At 55.1% G+C, this 15,091-nt stretch overlaps 1 protein-coding gene across 1 annotated transcript in view; it reads right to left on the bottom strand.

Annotated features, from left to right (window-relative positions):
- Positions 1-123: 123 nt before the first annotated feature.
- Positions 124-15,091, bottom strand: part of plekha6 (pleckstrin homology domain containing, family A member 6) — a 131,995-nt gene continuing 117,027 nt past the window's right edge. The window contains exons 19-25 of the mRNA XM_078420330.1: positions 13,484-13,600; positions 11,889-12,083; positions 10,237-10,398; positions 7,566-7,699; positions 6,346-6,488; positions 5,217-5,321; positions 124-1,679 (exon numbers count right to left, since the gene is read on the bottom strand). Of these exons, the coding sequence (XP_078276456.1) occupies positions 5,221-5,321; positions 6,346-6,488; positions 7,566-7,699; positions 10,237-10,398; positions 11,889-12,083; positions 13,484-13,600 (852 nt within the window). The 3' untranslated portion in view covers positions 124-1,679; positions 5,217-5,220. The remainder of the gene's footprint in view (positions 1,680-5,216; positions 5,322-6,345; positions 6,489-7,565; positions 7,700-10,236; positions 10,399-11,888; positions 12,084-13,483; positions 13,601-15,091) is intronic.

Below are 15,091 nucleotides of genomic sequence, written 5' to 3'. Positions count from 1 at the left end.
CCAGTGAGCTCCTTACTCATGGGTTTGCAATGGCCGCCAGCCAGCGACTGACCCATCAGTAGCCGCGGCACTGCACGCCACGGCCCTGCTATGGTCCTAAGTTGCGATGGCTATGGGAGCGACTGGCGAGGTGATGCGCTTGGCGGCACGGCTAGTTGGGTGCGAGCGTTAGCTGGTTATAGATTAGCAGGCCCACGTTCAGCTCTCTCCGAAGACGCTTTTTAAAATATAAAATTAGTCGCCGTAAATGTTAGACATCAAAGCAGAGCCGAGGGAGATTTTTCGTGCCCCCGAGACGTCGGATTATTTTGTCGCAGTTCCCTTTGCGGGACGGATCGTGACAGCCATGACACCAACTGGCCTGAGAGAGGGGAGTCTGGGACAGGACTTCTGTTGACGTCAGAGGACTTGTTTCTCTGTAACACGCAAGGTGCTTTCAGTTCTCACTTTAGTTTAGAGGTACAGCGCGGAAACAGGCCCTTCGGCCCACCGAGTCCGCGCCGACCAGCGATCCCCGACCACACTAACACTATCCTACACACACTGGGGACAGTGTACAATCACACCAAGCCAATCAACCAGCAAACCTGCACGTCTTTGGAGTGTGGGGGGAAACCGGAGCGCCCGTAGAAAACCCACGCAGGTCACGGGGAGAAAGTACAATCTTCGTATAGACTAGCCGCCAGGATCGAACCCGGGTCCCTGGCGCTGTGAGGCAGCAACTCTACCACCGCCACTTTGAATCGAAGAGGTCAATCTGGAGCTGGCCAACTTTGGTGAGGACGTTGTAAAGTCCGCTGGTTGACCCGTGACACTTGATGGCAGATGCATGCATCATCAGAGCTAACAGAATGTAGGCTCTGTTCCAATCTCTTCCAATGCCAGACATGGGATCTTGCCCTTGCTGTGGTGAACCATGGCCTTTGGATAGGACCCTGGAGATAGCATGCCACCCATGGCAACCACATTTAGCCCATGCCCGCTCTCCTTTATTGCCAACCCCTGTCACGGTCAACAGTGGGGTCATTAGATGCGCCCAGCCCACTGCATTTGGGTGCCTGGTCCTCCTCTTTAGACTTCACACTTTAGAGATACAGTGCAGAAACAGGCCCTTCAGCACACTGGATCCACGCTGACAAGCGATCACCCCGAACACCAGCTCTATCCTACACACACACACGCACACACACGCGCGCACACACACACTGGGGGAAATTTACAGAAGCCAATTAACCCGCACGTCTTTGGAGCGTGGGAGGAAAACGGAGCAAAACCCACGCAGGTCACGGGGAGAACGTACAATCAGGATCGGACCTGGGTCTCCGGCGCTGGGAGGCAGCGGGGACTACCTACCACCGCGCCACCGTGCCTCCTTAGAAAGCACGAAAGAAGTCCTGCACAGACTGTCCTTCCTCGTGAGAGCTCAGTTAGTCGAGGTGAAGGCGAGACTTCTCGCTCGAGGAAGTGAAATAAGAGTCTGTGCGATGAATGCTACGTCTCTGGAGGTGCTGCCTGGGTCGGGCGTAGAGGAGCCACTCGGTCCTGGTCAGTCCTGACTCCCGGCCACTCCACCATTAGACTTGCCGCCCCATCAACTCACGCCTGACTGTAGCGTCGTTGCCCCAGGGCCTGTCTTCAGTACGTTGACCCGTGACACTTGATGGCTGCAAGAGCTTGAGCTGTAAAAAAGAAACGTTACTAAAACTCTCATCTTGGCCGTTTGTTTGTTCTGTTCGATTGTTTGTACCCGAAACACAGGCAAAACGGTACACGACAGCGCAACAATTTTAGGCCCACCCAACTCACCATTCGCCTGCGGTCTCGATTGATCAGGTTTTCTTTCATTTTAAAAGCAATTAATTTAATAAACTTTAATAAATGCGCTTCGCCCCCTCCTCCCCCCCCCCCCCCCGCAGGGAGGACCGGCGCCTGTCCCAGCGTGCCCCGCGCCTGACCTTCCTCCCATGGTGCAGCGCGGTAGCAAAGGGTCAAACAAGATGGCCGCCTCCATCGAGTTGCCGCTGCCGGAGAGGTTTGCACCCAAAGGTGTGCTCTGGCCGCCCGGGGCTGGGGTGAGTGGCTCCCTCTCCCCTTCCCTCTCCCCCCTCGCCCGCCCGCCCATGGCCCTCGGGTTGACGGGTCGTCAGTTGAGGGAGGGTTGCCGGGCCCGCAGGAGAGGTTCGTACCCAAACGCATCCACGCCCGCCTAGTTAAGGTGAAGAGTAGAGAGAAATATCTCCGGACTCCCCCCCCCCCCCCCCCCACCAACCCGACTCGCAGTCCGACCCCCGGAACCTCACCCATTCCCTGCGTGGAAGACTGAGGTAGAGTTATTGTCCCCAGCCGAAAGAAGTCACTCAGTGCAAAGGTGTGCACAAAATGCCGGAGTAATCAGTGGATCAGGCAGCATCTCCGGAGATCAAGGAACAGGTGACATTTCGGGTCGAGACCCTTCTTCAGACCCTTCAGTCCCCACCCGAAACGTCACCTATTTCTTCATCTCCAGAGATGTTGCCTGACCCAATGCTGAGTTACTCCGGCATTTTGTATCTATCTTCGGCGTAAGCCAGCGCCTGCAGTTCCTTCTTACACAGAAAAGGTTAGTTTAGTGTAGCTTAGTTTGGACGTTCACCATGGAAGCTGGCCCTTCGGCCATTAATCACACTAGTTCTATGTTGGCCCACTTTCGCATCCACTCACGAGGCGCCAGGGGCCGATTAACGCGCGTTCCTTCAACCTCTTTAGACGTTAGAGATACGGCGCGCAAAACGGGCCCTTCGTCCCACCAGGTCCATGCCGACCAAGCGAGCACCCCGTGCACTGGCACCATCCTAAACACTAGGGGGCAATCTTACAATTTAGCCAAGCCAATAGACCGGCAAACCCCGCACGTCTGTGGGGCGTGGGGGGGGGGGGGGGAACCAGAGCGCCCGGAGGAAACCCACGCGGTCACAGGGATAGCATGCAAACTCCGCACAGGCAGCACCGGAAGTCAGGATCAAACCCAGGTTTAGTTGCGTGCTGTGCAGCCAACAGAAAGACACGATCGACAATCAAGCCGGACAGACACAGGATAACGGGAATGACGTTTAGTGCAAAGATAAAGTCCTGCAAAGTCTGATTAAAGATGGTCCGGGGGTCTCCAAAGAGGTGGATGGTCACTCAGGACCGCTCTCTAGTTGTTGGTCGGACGGTTCAGTTGCCTGATAACAGCCGGGAAGAAACTGTCCCTGAATCTGGAGGTGTGCGTTTTCACACTTCTGTACCTTGCATGGGGAGGGGGCTGGTGGGGGAGAGAGTCGAGGGGGGGGGGGGGGGGGAGAGAGCAAGAGGAGAGAGCGGGGGCGGAGAGAGAGAGAGAGAGAGAGAGGGGGAGAGCGAGAGCTGGGGAAGAGAGCAGGGAAGGAGAGAGTGGGGGGAGGGGAGACATCACAGGGGGAGAGAGAGAGTGCGATAGAGAGATAGAGAGTGTAGGGGAGAGGGAGAACAGCGGAGAGAGCGAGGGGGGGGGGGGGGGGTTTAGATAGAGAGAACATGCGAGAAGATAGCAGGGGTGGAGGGAGTGACCGACCGGGGTTCGACTCGTCCTCGGTTGTGCTGCTGGCTTTGCCGAGGCAGCGTGAGATGCCGATGGGGTCAATGGAAGGGAGGTAGATACAAAAAGCTGGAGTAACTCAGCGGGTCAGGCAGCATCTCGGGAGAGAAGGAATGGGTGACGTTTCGGGTCGAGACCCTTCTTCAGGCTGATGTTGGGGGGAGGGGGGGCGGGACAATGGTAGAATGTAGTCGGAGAAGGACCAGTGGTAGAACTGGGAAGGGGGACGGGGATAGAGGGGGAAAGCAGGGACTACCTGAAGTTGGAGAAGTCAATGTTCACACCGCTGGGGTGTAAGCTGCCCAAGCGAAATATGAGGCGCTGTTCCTCCAATTTGCGCTGGGCCTCACTCTGACAACGGAGGAGGCCCAGGACAGAAAGGTCACACTGGGAGTGGGAGGGGGAGTTGAAATGCTGAGCCACCGGGAGATCAGGCAGGTTAAGACGCACTGAGCGGAGGTGCTGAGCGAAAAACGATCGCCGAGCCTGTGCTTGGTCTCGCCGATGGGAGAAGGGAGGTTGGTTTGGGTGGGGCGGTCTGGGCTGGGTCCACAATTCTCTGCAATTCCTTGCCGTTGGTCTTGGATGGAGCTGTTCCCAAAAGCAGCCTGCGATACATCCTGACAAGATGTCTTAGCACACGGCACATATGAGGGGGAGACGAAGGGGTGAGGAATTTGGAGCCGAGGTGAAGTGTTTACATGGAGGAATGGGTGCCATGGTTTTGAAAGGTGCCACTGAGAAGCAGCAGGCAGGCGTGAAATACTTATCCCAGCTTACAGCTGCCCTCTGCAACGGCAATCTCCAAAGCAACGTCAGCAACCGCAAATCCTTTCAGTGGGTGGGGGGTGGGGGTGGGGGGGGGGGGAGAGAGAGAGACGGGGGGGGGGGGGGGGGGGGAAGGGAGCTGGGGAGAAATAAAGAGATCAGGGAGAGAAGGGGAGCGGGGGAGGAGGGGACGGAGAGAAAAAGAGAAAGAGAGGGGGGGCGGAGGTGAGAGAGAGTGGGGAAGAGAGTGAGAGTGCAGGGAGGACAGGGAGAGAGCAGGGGGAGAGCAAAGGGGAGAGAGAGAGAGAGAGAGAGAAGAGGGGAGGTGAGAAAACAGAGGAGAGAGAGAGTTGGTGGGAGAGAGATCATTATTGGGGAGCGAGAGCAGGTAGAGTGCGGGGGGGGAGAGAAAGTGCGTGGGGGAGAAAGTGCGTGGGGAGAGAGTTAGTGGGGGGGGAGTTAGTGGGGGAAGTTAATGGGGGGAGAGTTAGTGGGGGAGAGGTAGTGGGGGAGAGAGTTAGTGGGGGGGAGAGTTATTGGGGGGTAGTGTTATTGGGAGGGAGTTAGTGGGGGGGAGAGTTAGTGGGGGGGGAGTTAGTGGGGGGGGGGAGAGTTAGTGGGGAGATAATTAGTGGGGGGAGGGAGAGAGAGTTAGGGGTACCATGATTAAGAATCACATGCTATGATAAGATGGGATGAGACAACACATGATCCAACATGGCTGGGGATGAGAGAGACGATGAATAAGAGCGATCAGCAGCGTGTTCTGTTCACAACTGTCGATGGCAGGTAAATAAAGTCACCACAGGTTAAAGTAAATTAAAAATGACAATGGCTTTCTTAAAGTGCTTACTTCTTCAGACACACATTAAATGGCTTCCGACAGTGACCGGTGGCGGTGCTGATGAGATGGGTGAAGATGGAGGTGTTGATGGACTTGATGCATCCAAGGCTGGAACTGAATGGGAATGAGAAGGTGGAACAAATGAAGCAGACATCATGACACAAGCAGACTTTCAAAACCTAAACTTCAACTGCACTGCATACAGTAACGTGTGGTTACGGTTGCCAACTTTCTCACTCCCAAATAAGGGACAAAAAGGTGACGTCACTGCCCCGCGCCCCACGTGACCTCACCCAGCCAGCGGCCACGTGCTCCCGCTCCACCAATGGCTGCCGCCCGGGCCGGGAGGCGGGTTGCTACGCAAACTCCGTTAGGCGAACACACTCGACCCTGCTCCTCCGTTAGCCTGCACTGTCCTGGCCTACAGCGGCCCCCGGGCCTACAATGTCCAGGCCTACACTGACCGGGCCTACAGCGGCCCCCGGGCCTACAGTGTCCCCCGGGCCTACAGTGTTCAGGCCTACACTGTCCGGGCCTACAGTGTCCGGGCCTACAGTGTCCGGGCCTACAGCGGCCCCCGGGCCTACAGTGTCCAGGCCTACACTGACCGGGCCTACAGTGGCCCCCGAGCCTACTGTGTCCCCCGGGCCTACAGTGTTCAGGCCTACACTGTCCGGGCCTACAGTGTCCGGGACTACAGCGGCCCCCGGGCCTACAGTGTCCGGGCCTACAATGTCCGGGCCTACAGTGTCCGGGCCTACAGTGTCCGGGCCTACAGTGTCCGGGCCTACAGCGGCCCCTGGGCCCACAGTGTCCGGGCCTACAGTGTCCGGGCCTAAAGTGTCCGGGCCTACAGCGGCCGGGCCTACAGCGGCCCCTGGGCCTACAGTGTTCGGGCCTACACTGTCCGGGCCTACAGTGTCCGGGCCTACAGCGGCCCCTGGGCCTACAGTGTCCGGGCCTACAGTGTTCGGGCCTACAGTGTCCGGGCCTACAGTGTCCGGGCCTACAGCGGCCCCTGGGCCTACAGTGTTCGGGCCTACAGTGTCCGGGCCTACAGTGTCCGGGCCTACAGTGTCCGGGCCTACAGTGTCCGGGCCTACAGCGAGGTGAGGCGCGGCGTCGCGGTGAGCTTTACCTGAGATGAGGCGGCTGCGTCGCGATGCCTCGGTGGCGAGGGCGCAGGAAATCTCGATCCTCTTCTCCTGCTCCTGGAGCTGCATCTCCGGGTCCATGTTGGTGTCGCTCAGACCATCCATCAACGGCAGAATGTTCTGCAAACTAAGGAGATATTGTGTGAGGACGGTCCCCTCTCACGCTCTCACTTCACGCCCAGCGCCAGCGCCAAGGAGAGGGACGGATTGCAGCAAAGTCCTGTAAGGTCATTCTCCAACACACCAGCCAGTCTCCGCAGCAAACAGTGGCCTGTTTCCTTTATCATCCTCACTTCTCTCCATATCTTTCATCCATTTGTTCTCTAACTCTCTACATCACCGTCTATATCTCTCGTTTCCCTCGCCCCCTGACACTCAGTCTGAAGCAGGGTCTCGATGCGAAACGTCAACTATTCCATTTCTCCAGAGATGCTGCCTGACCCGCTGAGTTACTCCAGATTTTCGTGTTCATCTCTCTCCCCTTGACTCCATCTACATTTCGCGCTACCTTGGCAAGACACAGCCCTTCGGCCCAACTTGCCCACACTAGCCCATCTAGCTGAATTCGGTTTATTGTCACGTGTACCGAGGTACAGTGAAAAGCCTTTGTTGCGTGCTGACCAGTCGGCGTGAACGGTCTCGACCGGAAACGTCACCTATAGAAACGTAGAAAATAGGTGCAGGAGTAGGCCATTCGGCCCTTCGAGCCTGCACCGCCATTCAATATGATCATGGCTGATCATCCAACTCAGTATCCCGTACCTGCCTTCTCTCCATACCCCCTGATCCCTTTAGCCACAAGGGCCACATCTAACTCCCTCTTAAATATAGCCAATGAACTGGCCTCAACTACCTTCTGTGGCAGAGAATCCCACAGATTCACCACTCTCCGTGTGAAAAAAAACGTTCTCATCTCGGTCCTAAAAGACTTCCCCCTTATCCTTAAACTGTGCGACCCCTTGTTCAGGACTTCCCCAACATCGGGAACAATCTTCCTGCATCTAGCCTGTCCAATCCCTTAAGAATTTTGTAAGTTTTCTATAAGATCCCCCCTCAATCTTCTAAATTCCAGTTTTCCCTCCAGAGATGCTGCCTGACCCGCTGAGTTACTCCAGCACTTTTTGTGCCTATCTTCGGTTTAACCCAGCATCTGCAGTTCCTTGATGTTGTGTGCGTCGTGCATCCGTAGACGGTGAGTGGGTACCTGGACTTTGCGATGAGAGTTTTGATCCGCTCCACTTTCTTCTGCTTGTCCTTGATCTCCTCGGGGCTCAGGGGCAACTCTGGCTCAAACTCAATGTAACGTTCAGGGATAAAGACTTTGTCTGGCGTGGACAACTAAACGGGGGGAAAGCAAACAGCGGAAGAACAGGTCAGGGTTTACAGCTCAGTACAATGGAAAGACACAAAGTGTAGGGGTAGCTCAACGGCTCAGGCAGCACCTCTGGAAGTTATAGGAAGGATGTCGACAAAATGGAGAGGGTACAGAGGAGATTTACTAGAATGTTGCCTGGGTTTCAGCACTTAAGCTACAGAGAGAGGTTGAACAGGTTGGGTCTTTATTCTTTGGAGCGTAGAAGGTTGAGGGGGGACTTGATAGAGGTTTTTTAAATTTTAAGAGGGACGGACAGAGTTGACGTGGGTAGGCTTTTCCCTTTGAGAGTGGGGAAGATTCCAACAAGGGGACATAACTTCAGAATTAAGGGACAAAAGTTTAGGGGTAACATGAGGGGTAACTTCTTTACTCAGAGGGTGGTGGCTGTGTGGAATGAGCTTCCGGTGGAAGTGGTGGAGGCTGGCTCGATTTTATTATTTAAGAGTAAATTGGATAGGTATATGGATGGGAGGGGATTGGAGGGTTATGGTCTGAGAGCAGGTAGATGAGACTAGGTCAGAGAGAATGTTCGGCGTGGACTGGTAGGGCCGGACAGGCCTGTTTCCGTGCTGTAATTGTTAAACGGTTATTATATGGTTATATATATATATAAGCATCTCACACCTGATGTACTTATATCACGAGTATATGATATAACGCTCATCATTTACTAACCCACTCATTCCCGAAGAAGGGTCTCGACCCGAAACGTCACCCATTCCTTCTCTCCTGAGATGCTGCCTGACCCGCTGAGTTACTCCAGCCTTTTGTGAAATAAATACCTTCGATTTGTACCAGCATCTGCAGTTATTTTCCTACACTCATTCCTGGGATCACCCTTGGAAAAACTTCATCTGGACTCTCTCCAGCAAAGATACTAGAGGAACAAGATGGCCCACACCGCCTCTACTGGAGTGCAGTGTGCAAAGGAGTGTAACGTCCGCCATTTTAGTAGGCAAAACCCGCCGTTCGCTCTGCCTCTCTCAGTGTAATCGGTGTTTTGGGAGGACGGTATGTGCGATGATACCATTAAAAGTTGAGAGTTGTGAATCTGTGGAATTCTCCGCCTCGGAGGCCAGTGGAGGCCAATTCTCTGGATGCTTTCAAGAGAGAGCTGGATAGAGCTCTTAATGACAGCGGAGTCAGGGGGTACGGGGAGAAGGCAGGAACGGGGTACTGATTGTGGATGACCAGCCACGATCACGGTGGATGGCGGTGCTGGCTCGAAGGGCCGAATGGCCTACTCCTGCACCTATTGTCTATTGTCTAAAATGCAGAATATATCTCATTTATCAACTCACAGATTTTTAAACATTTTTATTTTTAAATGTTTCTGCAGGTTTCCGCCTACTAAAATGGCGCCGTGACGCTCGACGGTTTTTAGGGGTCGAGTGGTCTATCTTGCTCCTCTAGTATCTTTGCTCTCCAGAGACAGCACATCCTCCCTCAGATGTGGGGCCCAGATTTACCTCGCATTACTCCGGCGCCTTGTAGAACCTCAGCATCACGTCCCGACATTCTCTACGAGGTCATAGAAACATAGAAAATAGGTGCAGGAGCAGGCCATTCGGCCCTTCGAGCCAGCACTAGTGATATGCTACCCCACTTTCTACAAACGAGGAGTAATTTTTTTTGCGCAGAGGTCAATTAAGCTACAAAAACCCGCACGCCTTTGGGCTGTACGTGGAAACCCACGGTGGTTATTCTTGGAGGCAAAACACTGAAAGGCCATAGTTGTATAGAAACATAGACAATAGGTGCAGGAGGAGGCCATTCGGCCCTTCGAGCCAGCACAGCCATTCACCGTGATCATGGCTGATCATTCTCAATCAGTAACCCGTGCCTGCCTTCTCCCCATATCCCTTGATTCCACTAGCCCCTAGAGCTCTATCTAACTCTCTCTTAAATCCATCCAGTGACTTGGCCTCCACTACCCTCTGTGGCAGAGAATTCCACAAATCCACAACTCTCTGGGTGAAAAAGTTCCTTCTCACCTCAGTTGTAAATAGACAATAGACAATAGGTGCAGGAGGAGGCCATTCGGCCCTTCAAGCCAGCACCGCCATTCAATGTGATCATGGCTGATCATTCTCAATCAGTACCCCGTTCCTGCCTTCTCCCCATACCCCCTGACTCCGCTATCCTTAAGAGCTCTATCTAGCTCTCTCTTGAATGCATTCAGAGAATTGGCCTCCACTGCCTTCTGAGGCAGAGAATTCCACAGTTCACAACTCTCTGACTGAAAAAGTTTTTCCTCATCTCAGTTCTAAATGGCCTACCCTTTATTCTTAAACTGTGGCCCCTTGTTCTGGACTCCCCCCCCCCAACATTGGGAACGTGTTTCCTGCCTCTAACGTGTCCAACCCCTTAATAATCTTATACGTTTCGATAAGATCTCCTCTCTTCCTTCTAAATGGCCTCCCCTTTATTCTCAGACTGTGTGGCCCTGGTTCTGGAGTCAGGATCGAACCTGTGTCTCAGGCTGTGTGGCCCTGCTCACCTCCTTGTTGATGTCCAGTGAATAGTGCTCTGGCTCCAGGTCCATCCTCCTCAGCCGAGCGATCTCCTCCCTGGGCGTCTCCTGATAGCTGCCCGTGAAGTCCCCCCTGACCGCGGCCTCCAGCTGCGAGATGTCGATCTCCGTGGTCTTGCGGCGCGGAACCTGGGCGCGGCGAGGAGAGGAGACGGCACAGTTTACGTTTTAGTTTTAGAGGTACAGCGCGCAAACAGGCCCTTCGGCCCATCGAATCTGCGCCGACCAGCGATCCACACTCATTCTCATTCTCTCTCACATACGCTCTCTCACCAACACACACCAGCATGCTAACACTATCCTACACACGCACACACACACACACACATACGCACACCAGCACGCTAACACTATCCTGCACACACACACACACACACTAGGGACAATTTACATTTGTACCAGGCCAGTGGATGTCCGCCAGGCCTGTTGTGCCTCTCCTCTCTGCTAGCTTGGAGGCAAGAACGAGGGAGAGAGTGTGTGCGTGAGAAAGAGTGTGAGAGAGTGTGTAGGATAGTGTGATTGGGAGTGCTATTGAGAGTGTGTGTGTGTGCGAGAGAATGAGTGCGTGTGTGTGCGCAAGAGTGTGTGTGTGTGTGTGTGTGTGTGCGTGCGAGAGAGAGTGAGAGTGGGACAGAGAATGAGAGAGAGTGTGTGTGTGTGTGCGAGAGAGTGTGTGTATGAGAGTGAATGAGAGTGAGTGTGGGAGAGAGAATGAGAGTGAGAGTGTGTGTGTGTGTGTGCGAGAGAGTGTGTGTGGGAGAGAGAATGAGAGTGAGAGTGAATGAGAGTGAGTGTGGGAGAGAGAATGAGAGTGAGAGTGTGTGTGTGTGTGTGCGAGAGAGTGTGTGTGGGAGAGAGAATGAGAGTGAGAGTGGGTGTGTGTGTGTGCGCGAGAGAGTGTGTGTATGAGAGTGAATGTGGGAGAGCGTATGGGAGAGAGTGTGAGTGAGACCGTGTGTGCGGAAGAGAGTGGGGGAGAGTGTGCGAGAGAGTGTGTGCGTGTGCGAGAGAGTGTGATTGACAGAGTGTGCGAGAGAGAGTGCGTGTGTGTGTGAGTATGTGTGCGGGTGTGAGAGTGTGTGTGTGAGAGAGCTTGTGTGAGTGAGCGTGTGTGTGAGAGCGTGTGTGAAAGAGAGTATGACAAAGTGTGTGTTGGTGAGTGAATGGCCTGTGTTGGCCTGTGGCTATACTGTTGCTGTTGAGTGTTGGTGAGTGTGTGGCCTGTTGCTGTTGAGTGTTGGTGAGTGTGTGGCCTGTTGCTGTTCTATGTTGGTGAGTGTGTGGCCTGTTACTGTTGTGTTGGTGAGTTAGTGAGTGTGTGGCCTGTTGCTGTTGTGTGTTGGTGAGTTAGTGAGTGTGTGGCCTGTTGCTGTTGTGTGTTGGTGAGTTAGTGAGTGTGTGGCCTGTTACTGTTGTGTGTTGGTGAGTTAGTGAGTGTGTGGCCTGTTACTGTTGTGTGTTGGTGAGTTAGTGAGTGTGTGGCCTGTTGCTGTGCTGTTACTGTTCTATGCTGGTGTGTGTTCCGCGCTCCGTCTACGGCTGCCACATGCGTACAGCGTGGCGGTCCCCTCCACGCCCTGTGCGTGCCCTTCCCCGCGCGGGGCTGGGCATTGCCGTACCGTCACTTTGCGGCCGCTGGGCCTCGGGCTGCTGGCGTCCATGTTGAGGAGCTGGCCGGAGGTCAGGGTGAGGCTGCGGCGTTTGTTGTGGCCCCGCAGCGAGCCGTTCTGGTGCCGCTTCATGCGCTCCGTTTGCTCCACCACGCTCATCTTGGACTTGGCCTCGCTGGGGGTTAGGCTGGCCCTTGCCCACTCCTGCCAAGGGGGCACAAGACAGCATGGTCAGAGGGCGGGCAGGAGGACCAAACACAAGGGGCAGCGTCTCTGGGGGAAGACGGACGGGTGACACCAGGTCTGAGGAAGGGCCCCGACCTGAGGAAGGGCCCCAGCCTGAGGAAGGGCCCCGGCCTGAAGAAGGGCCCCGGCCTGAGGAAGGGCCCCAACCTGAGGAAGGGCCCCGGCCTGAGGAAGGGCCCCGGCCTGAGGAAGGGCCCCAACCTGAGGAAGGGCCCCAGCCTGAGGAAGGGCCCCGGCCTGAAGAAGGGCCCCGGCCTGAGGAAGGGCCCCAACCTGAGGAAGGGCCCCGGCCTGAGGAAGGGCCTCAACCTGAGGAAGGGCCCCGGCCTGAGGAAGGGCCCCAACCTGAGGAAGGGCCCCGGCCTGAGGAAGGGCCCCAACCTGAGGAAGGGCCCCGGCCTGAGGAAGGGCCCCGGCCTGAGGAAGGGCCCAGGCCTGAGGAAGGGCCCCGGCCTGAGGAAGGGCCTCGACCTGAGGAAGGGCCCAGACCCCAGCCTGAGGAAGGGCCCCAACCTGAGGAAGGGCCCCGACCTGAGGAAGGGACCCGGCCTGAGGAAGGGCCCCGGCCTGAGGAAGGGCCCCGGCCTGGGGAAGGGCCCCGACCTGAGGAAGGGCCCCGACCTGAGGAAGGGCCCCGACCAGAAACGTCACCCATCCATTTTCTCCACAGATGCCGCCTGACCCGCTGAGTTACTCCGGCACTTTGCGTCTGTCTTCGGTGTAAACCAGCGCCTGCAGTTCCTTTTCTACAGCATTCTGGAAGCCAATGAAACAGATCCCCGCTCCGTCTATTTGTTGCACTGAACCCCCTTCTCGTGAAACTCTCCCAATTACTACGCAGGTCAAGGAAGAGAGAACGTGGGGCGGGCACGGTGGCACAGCGGCGGTAGAGTTGCTGCCTCACAGCGCCAGAGACCCGGGTTCCATCCTCCCCGGCACCTTGCATCTCACACGTTACGAAGAGAAAGAGTAACTGCAGACGCCTTCGATTTTTTTAGATTTAGATTTAGAGATACAGCGCGGAAACAGGCCCTTCGGCCCACCGGGTCCGTGCCGCCCAGCGATCCCCGCACACTAACACTATCCTACACCCACTAGGGACAATTTTTTTCTTTACATTTGCCCAGCCAATTAACCTACAAACCTGCACGTCTTTGGAGTGTGGGAGGAAACCGAAGATCTCGGAGAAAACCCACGCAGGTCACGGGGAGAACGTGCAAACTCCGTACAGACATCGCCCGTAGTCAGGATCGAACCTGAGTCTCCGGTGCTGCATTCGCTGTAAGGCAGCAACTCTACCGCTGCGCCACCATGTCGCTCGGTTTGTGACTGTTGTGAGAAGCCACTCTGTGACTTACCCGTGCCAGCAGGTCTCCGTTGGCTTTATCGCTGGACGGAGTGGGAGATGAATCCTCTGGCGGAGATTTTGTCCTTGGTGGCACCACACCGACTGTCGGAGCAAGATGGTAGATGGGTCAGAAAATACAACGTCTGCTCACTATCAGTACCTCCATCAAAAACATTGCATATACGTCAGGGATGAAATTCCACCAGTAACAGTGATGTGCCATGGAGTCACAGAGTGATACAGCGTGGAAACAGGCCCTTCGGCCCTACTTGCCCAAGCCGACCGACATGCCCCGACCACACTAGTCCCGCCCGCCCGGCGTTTTGGCCCCCATGCTTCTAAACCTATCCCATCCATGTCCAAATGTTTATTAAACATAGAAAGTAGGTGCAGGAGCAGGCCATTCGGCCCTTCGAGCCTGCACCGCCATTCAATATGATCATGGCTGATCATCCATCTCAGTAACCTGTACCGGCCTTCTCTCCATACCCCCTGATCCCTTTAGCCACAAGGGCCACATCTAACTCCCTCTTAAATATAGCCAAAGAACTGGCCTCAACTACCTTCTGTGGCAGAGAATTCCACAGATTCACCACTCTCTGTGTGAAGAAATGTTGTGATAGCACACGCGGTCTCAGGGAACGTGCAAACTCCGCACAAAGTCAGCATGGGACCCGGGTCTCTGGCGCTGTGAGGCAGCACACAAAATGCCGGAGTAACTCAGCGGGTCGGGCAGCATTTTCGGGAGAGAAGGAATGGGTGACGTCTCGGGTCGAGAACCTTCTTCAGACTGATGTCAGGGGAGGGGGCGGGACAGAGATAGAATGTAGTCGGAGACAGGAAGACTGGTGGGAGAACTGGGAAAGGGGAGGGGATAGAGAGGGGAAGTAGGGACTAGAGAGGGGAAGCAGTCAATGTTCATACCGCTGGGGTGTAAGCCGCCCAAGCGAAATATCAGGTGCTGTTCGTCCAATTTGCGCTGGGCCTCACTCTGACAATGGAGGCAACAGTTTAGCCCTCTATCCAAGACAGAGTTGGATGTAGCTCTTCAGGGCTAATGGAATCAAGGGAGGTGGGGAGAAAGCAGGAACGGGGTACTGATTGTGGATGATCAGCCATGATCATATTGAATGGTGGTGCCTGATCGAAGGGCCGAATGGCCTACTCCTGCACCTATTGTCTATGTTTCTACCCGCTGAGCCGCCCTGACACTATTGAATGGAACGACACTGAGAATGCATGAAGCGTTTTTGCACGTGTATTTTGTTTTGTACACTTTTTTAATTCTGGAATAAACTATTTTTGAAATGAATAGAAACGTCCATTGAATGATTTTTTAACTAGGTCAAGTGGACCCGTTGGGACCAAACCTCTTCTGCTTTGGTGCAGCACCCTCTCCTCCTCTCCTCCCCCCTCCCCCCTCCTTCTCTTCCCCCTCCCGTCCCCACCTCCCCCTCCACTCCCCCCTTCCCCTCCCCCCGACTCCACCCCCTCAACCCCCCCTTATCTTCCCTCCTATCCCCCTCCCTCCCCCCTCCCTCCCTAGGAGATAGATTTAAACTTTAAAATGTGAATGACTTTTAAAATATAACACCGATTTCAATGAAACTTCTTCCAT

Source organism: Rhinoraja longicauda, chromosome 24 (assembly GCF_053455715.1).
Source record: "Rhinoraja longicauda isolate Sanriku21f chromosome 24, sRhiLon1.1, whole genome shotgun sequence".
In the NCBI taxonomy this organism is placed as follows: domain Eukaryota; kingdom Metazoa; phylum Chordata; class Chondrichthyes; order Rajiformes; family Arhynchobatidae; genus Rhinoraja; species Rhinoraja longicauda.
The sequence above is the reverse complement of the archived record's forward strand: the minus strand, read 5'-3'. Positions and strand labels throughout refer to the sequence as shown.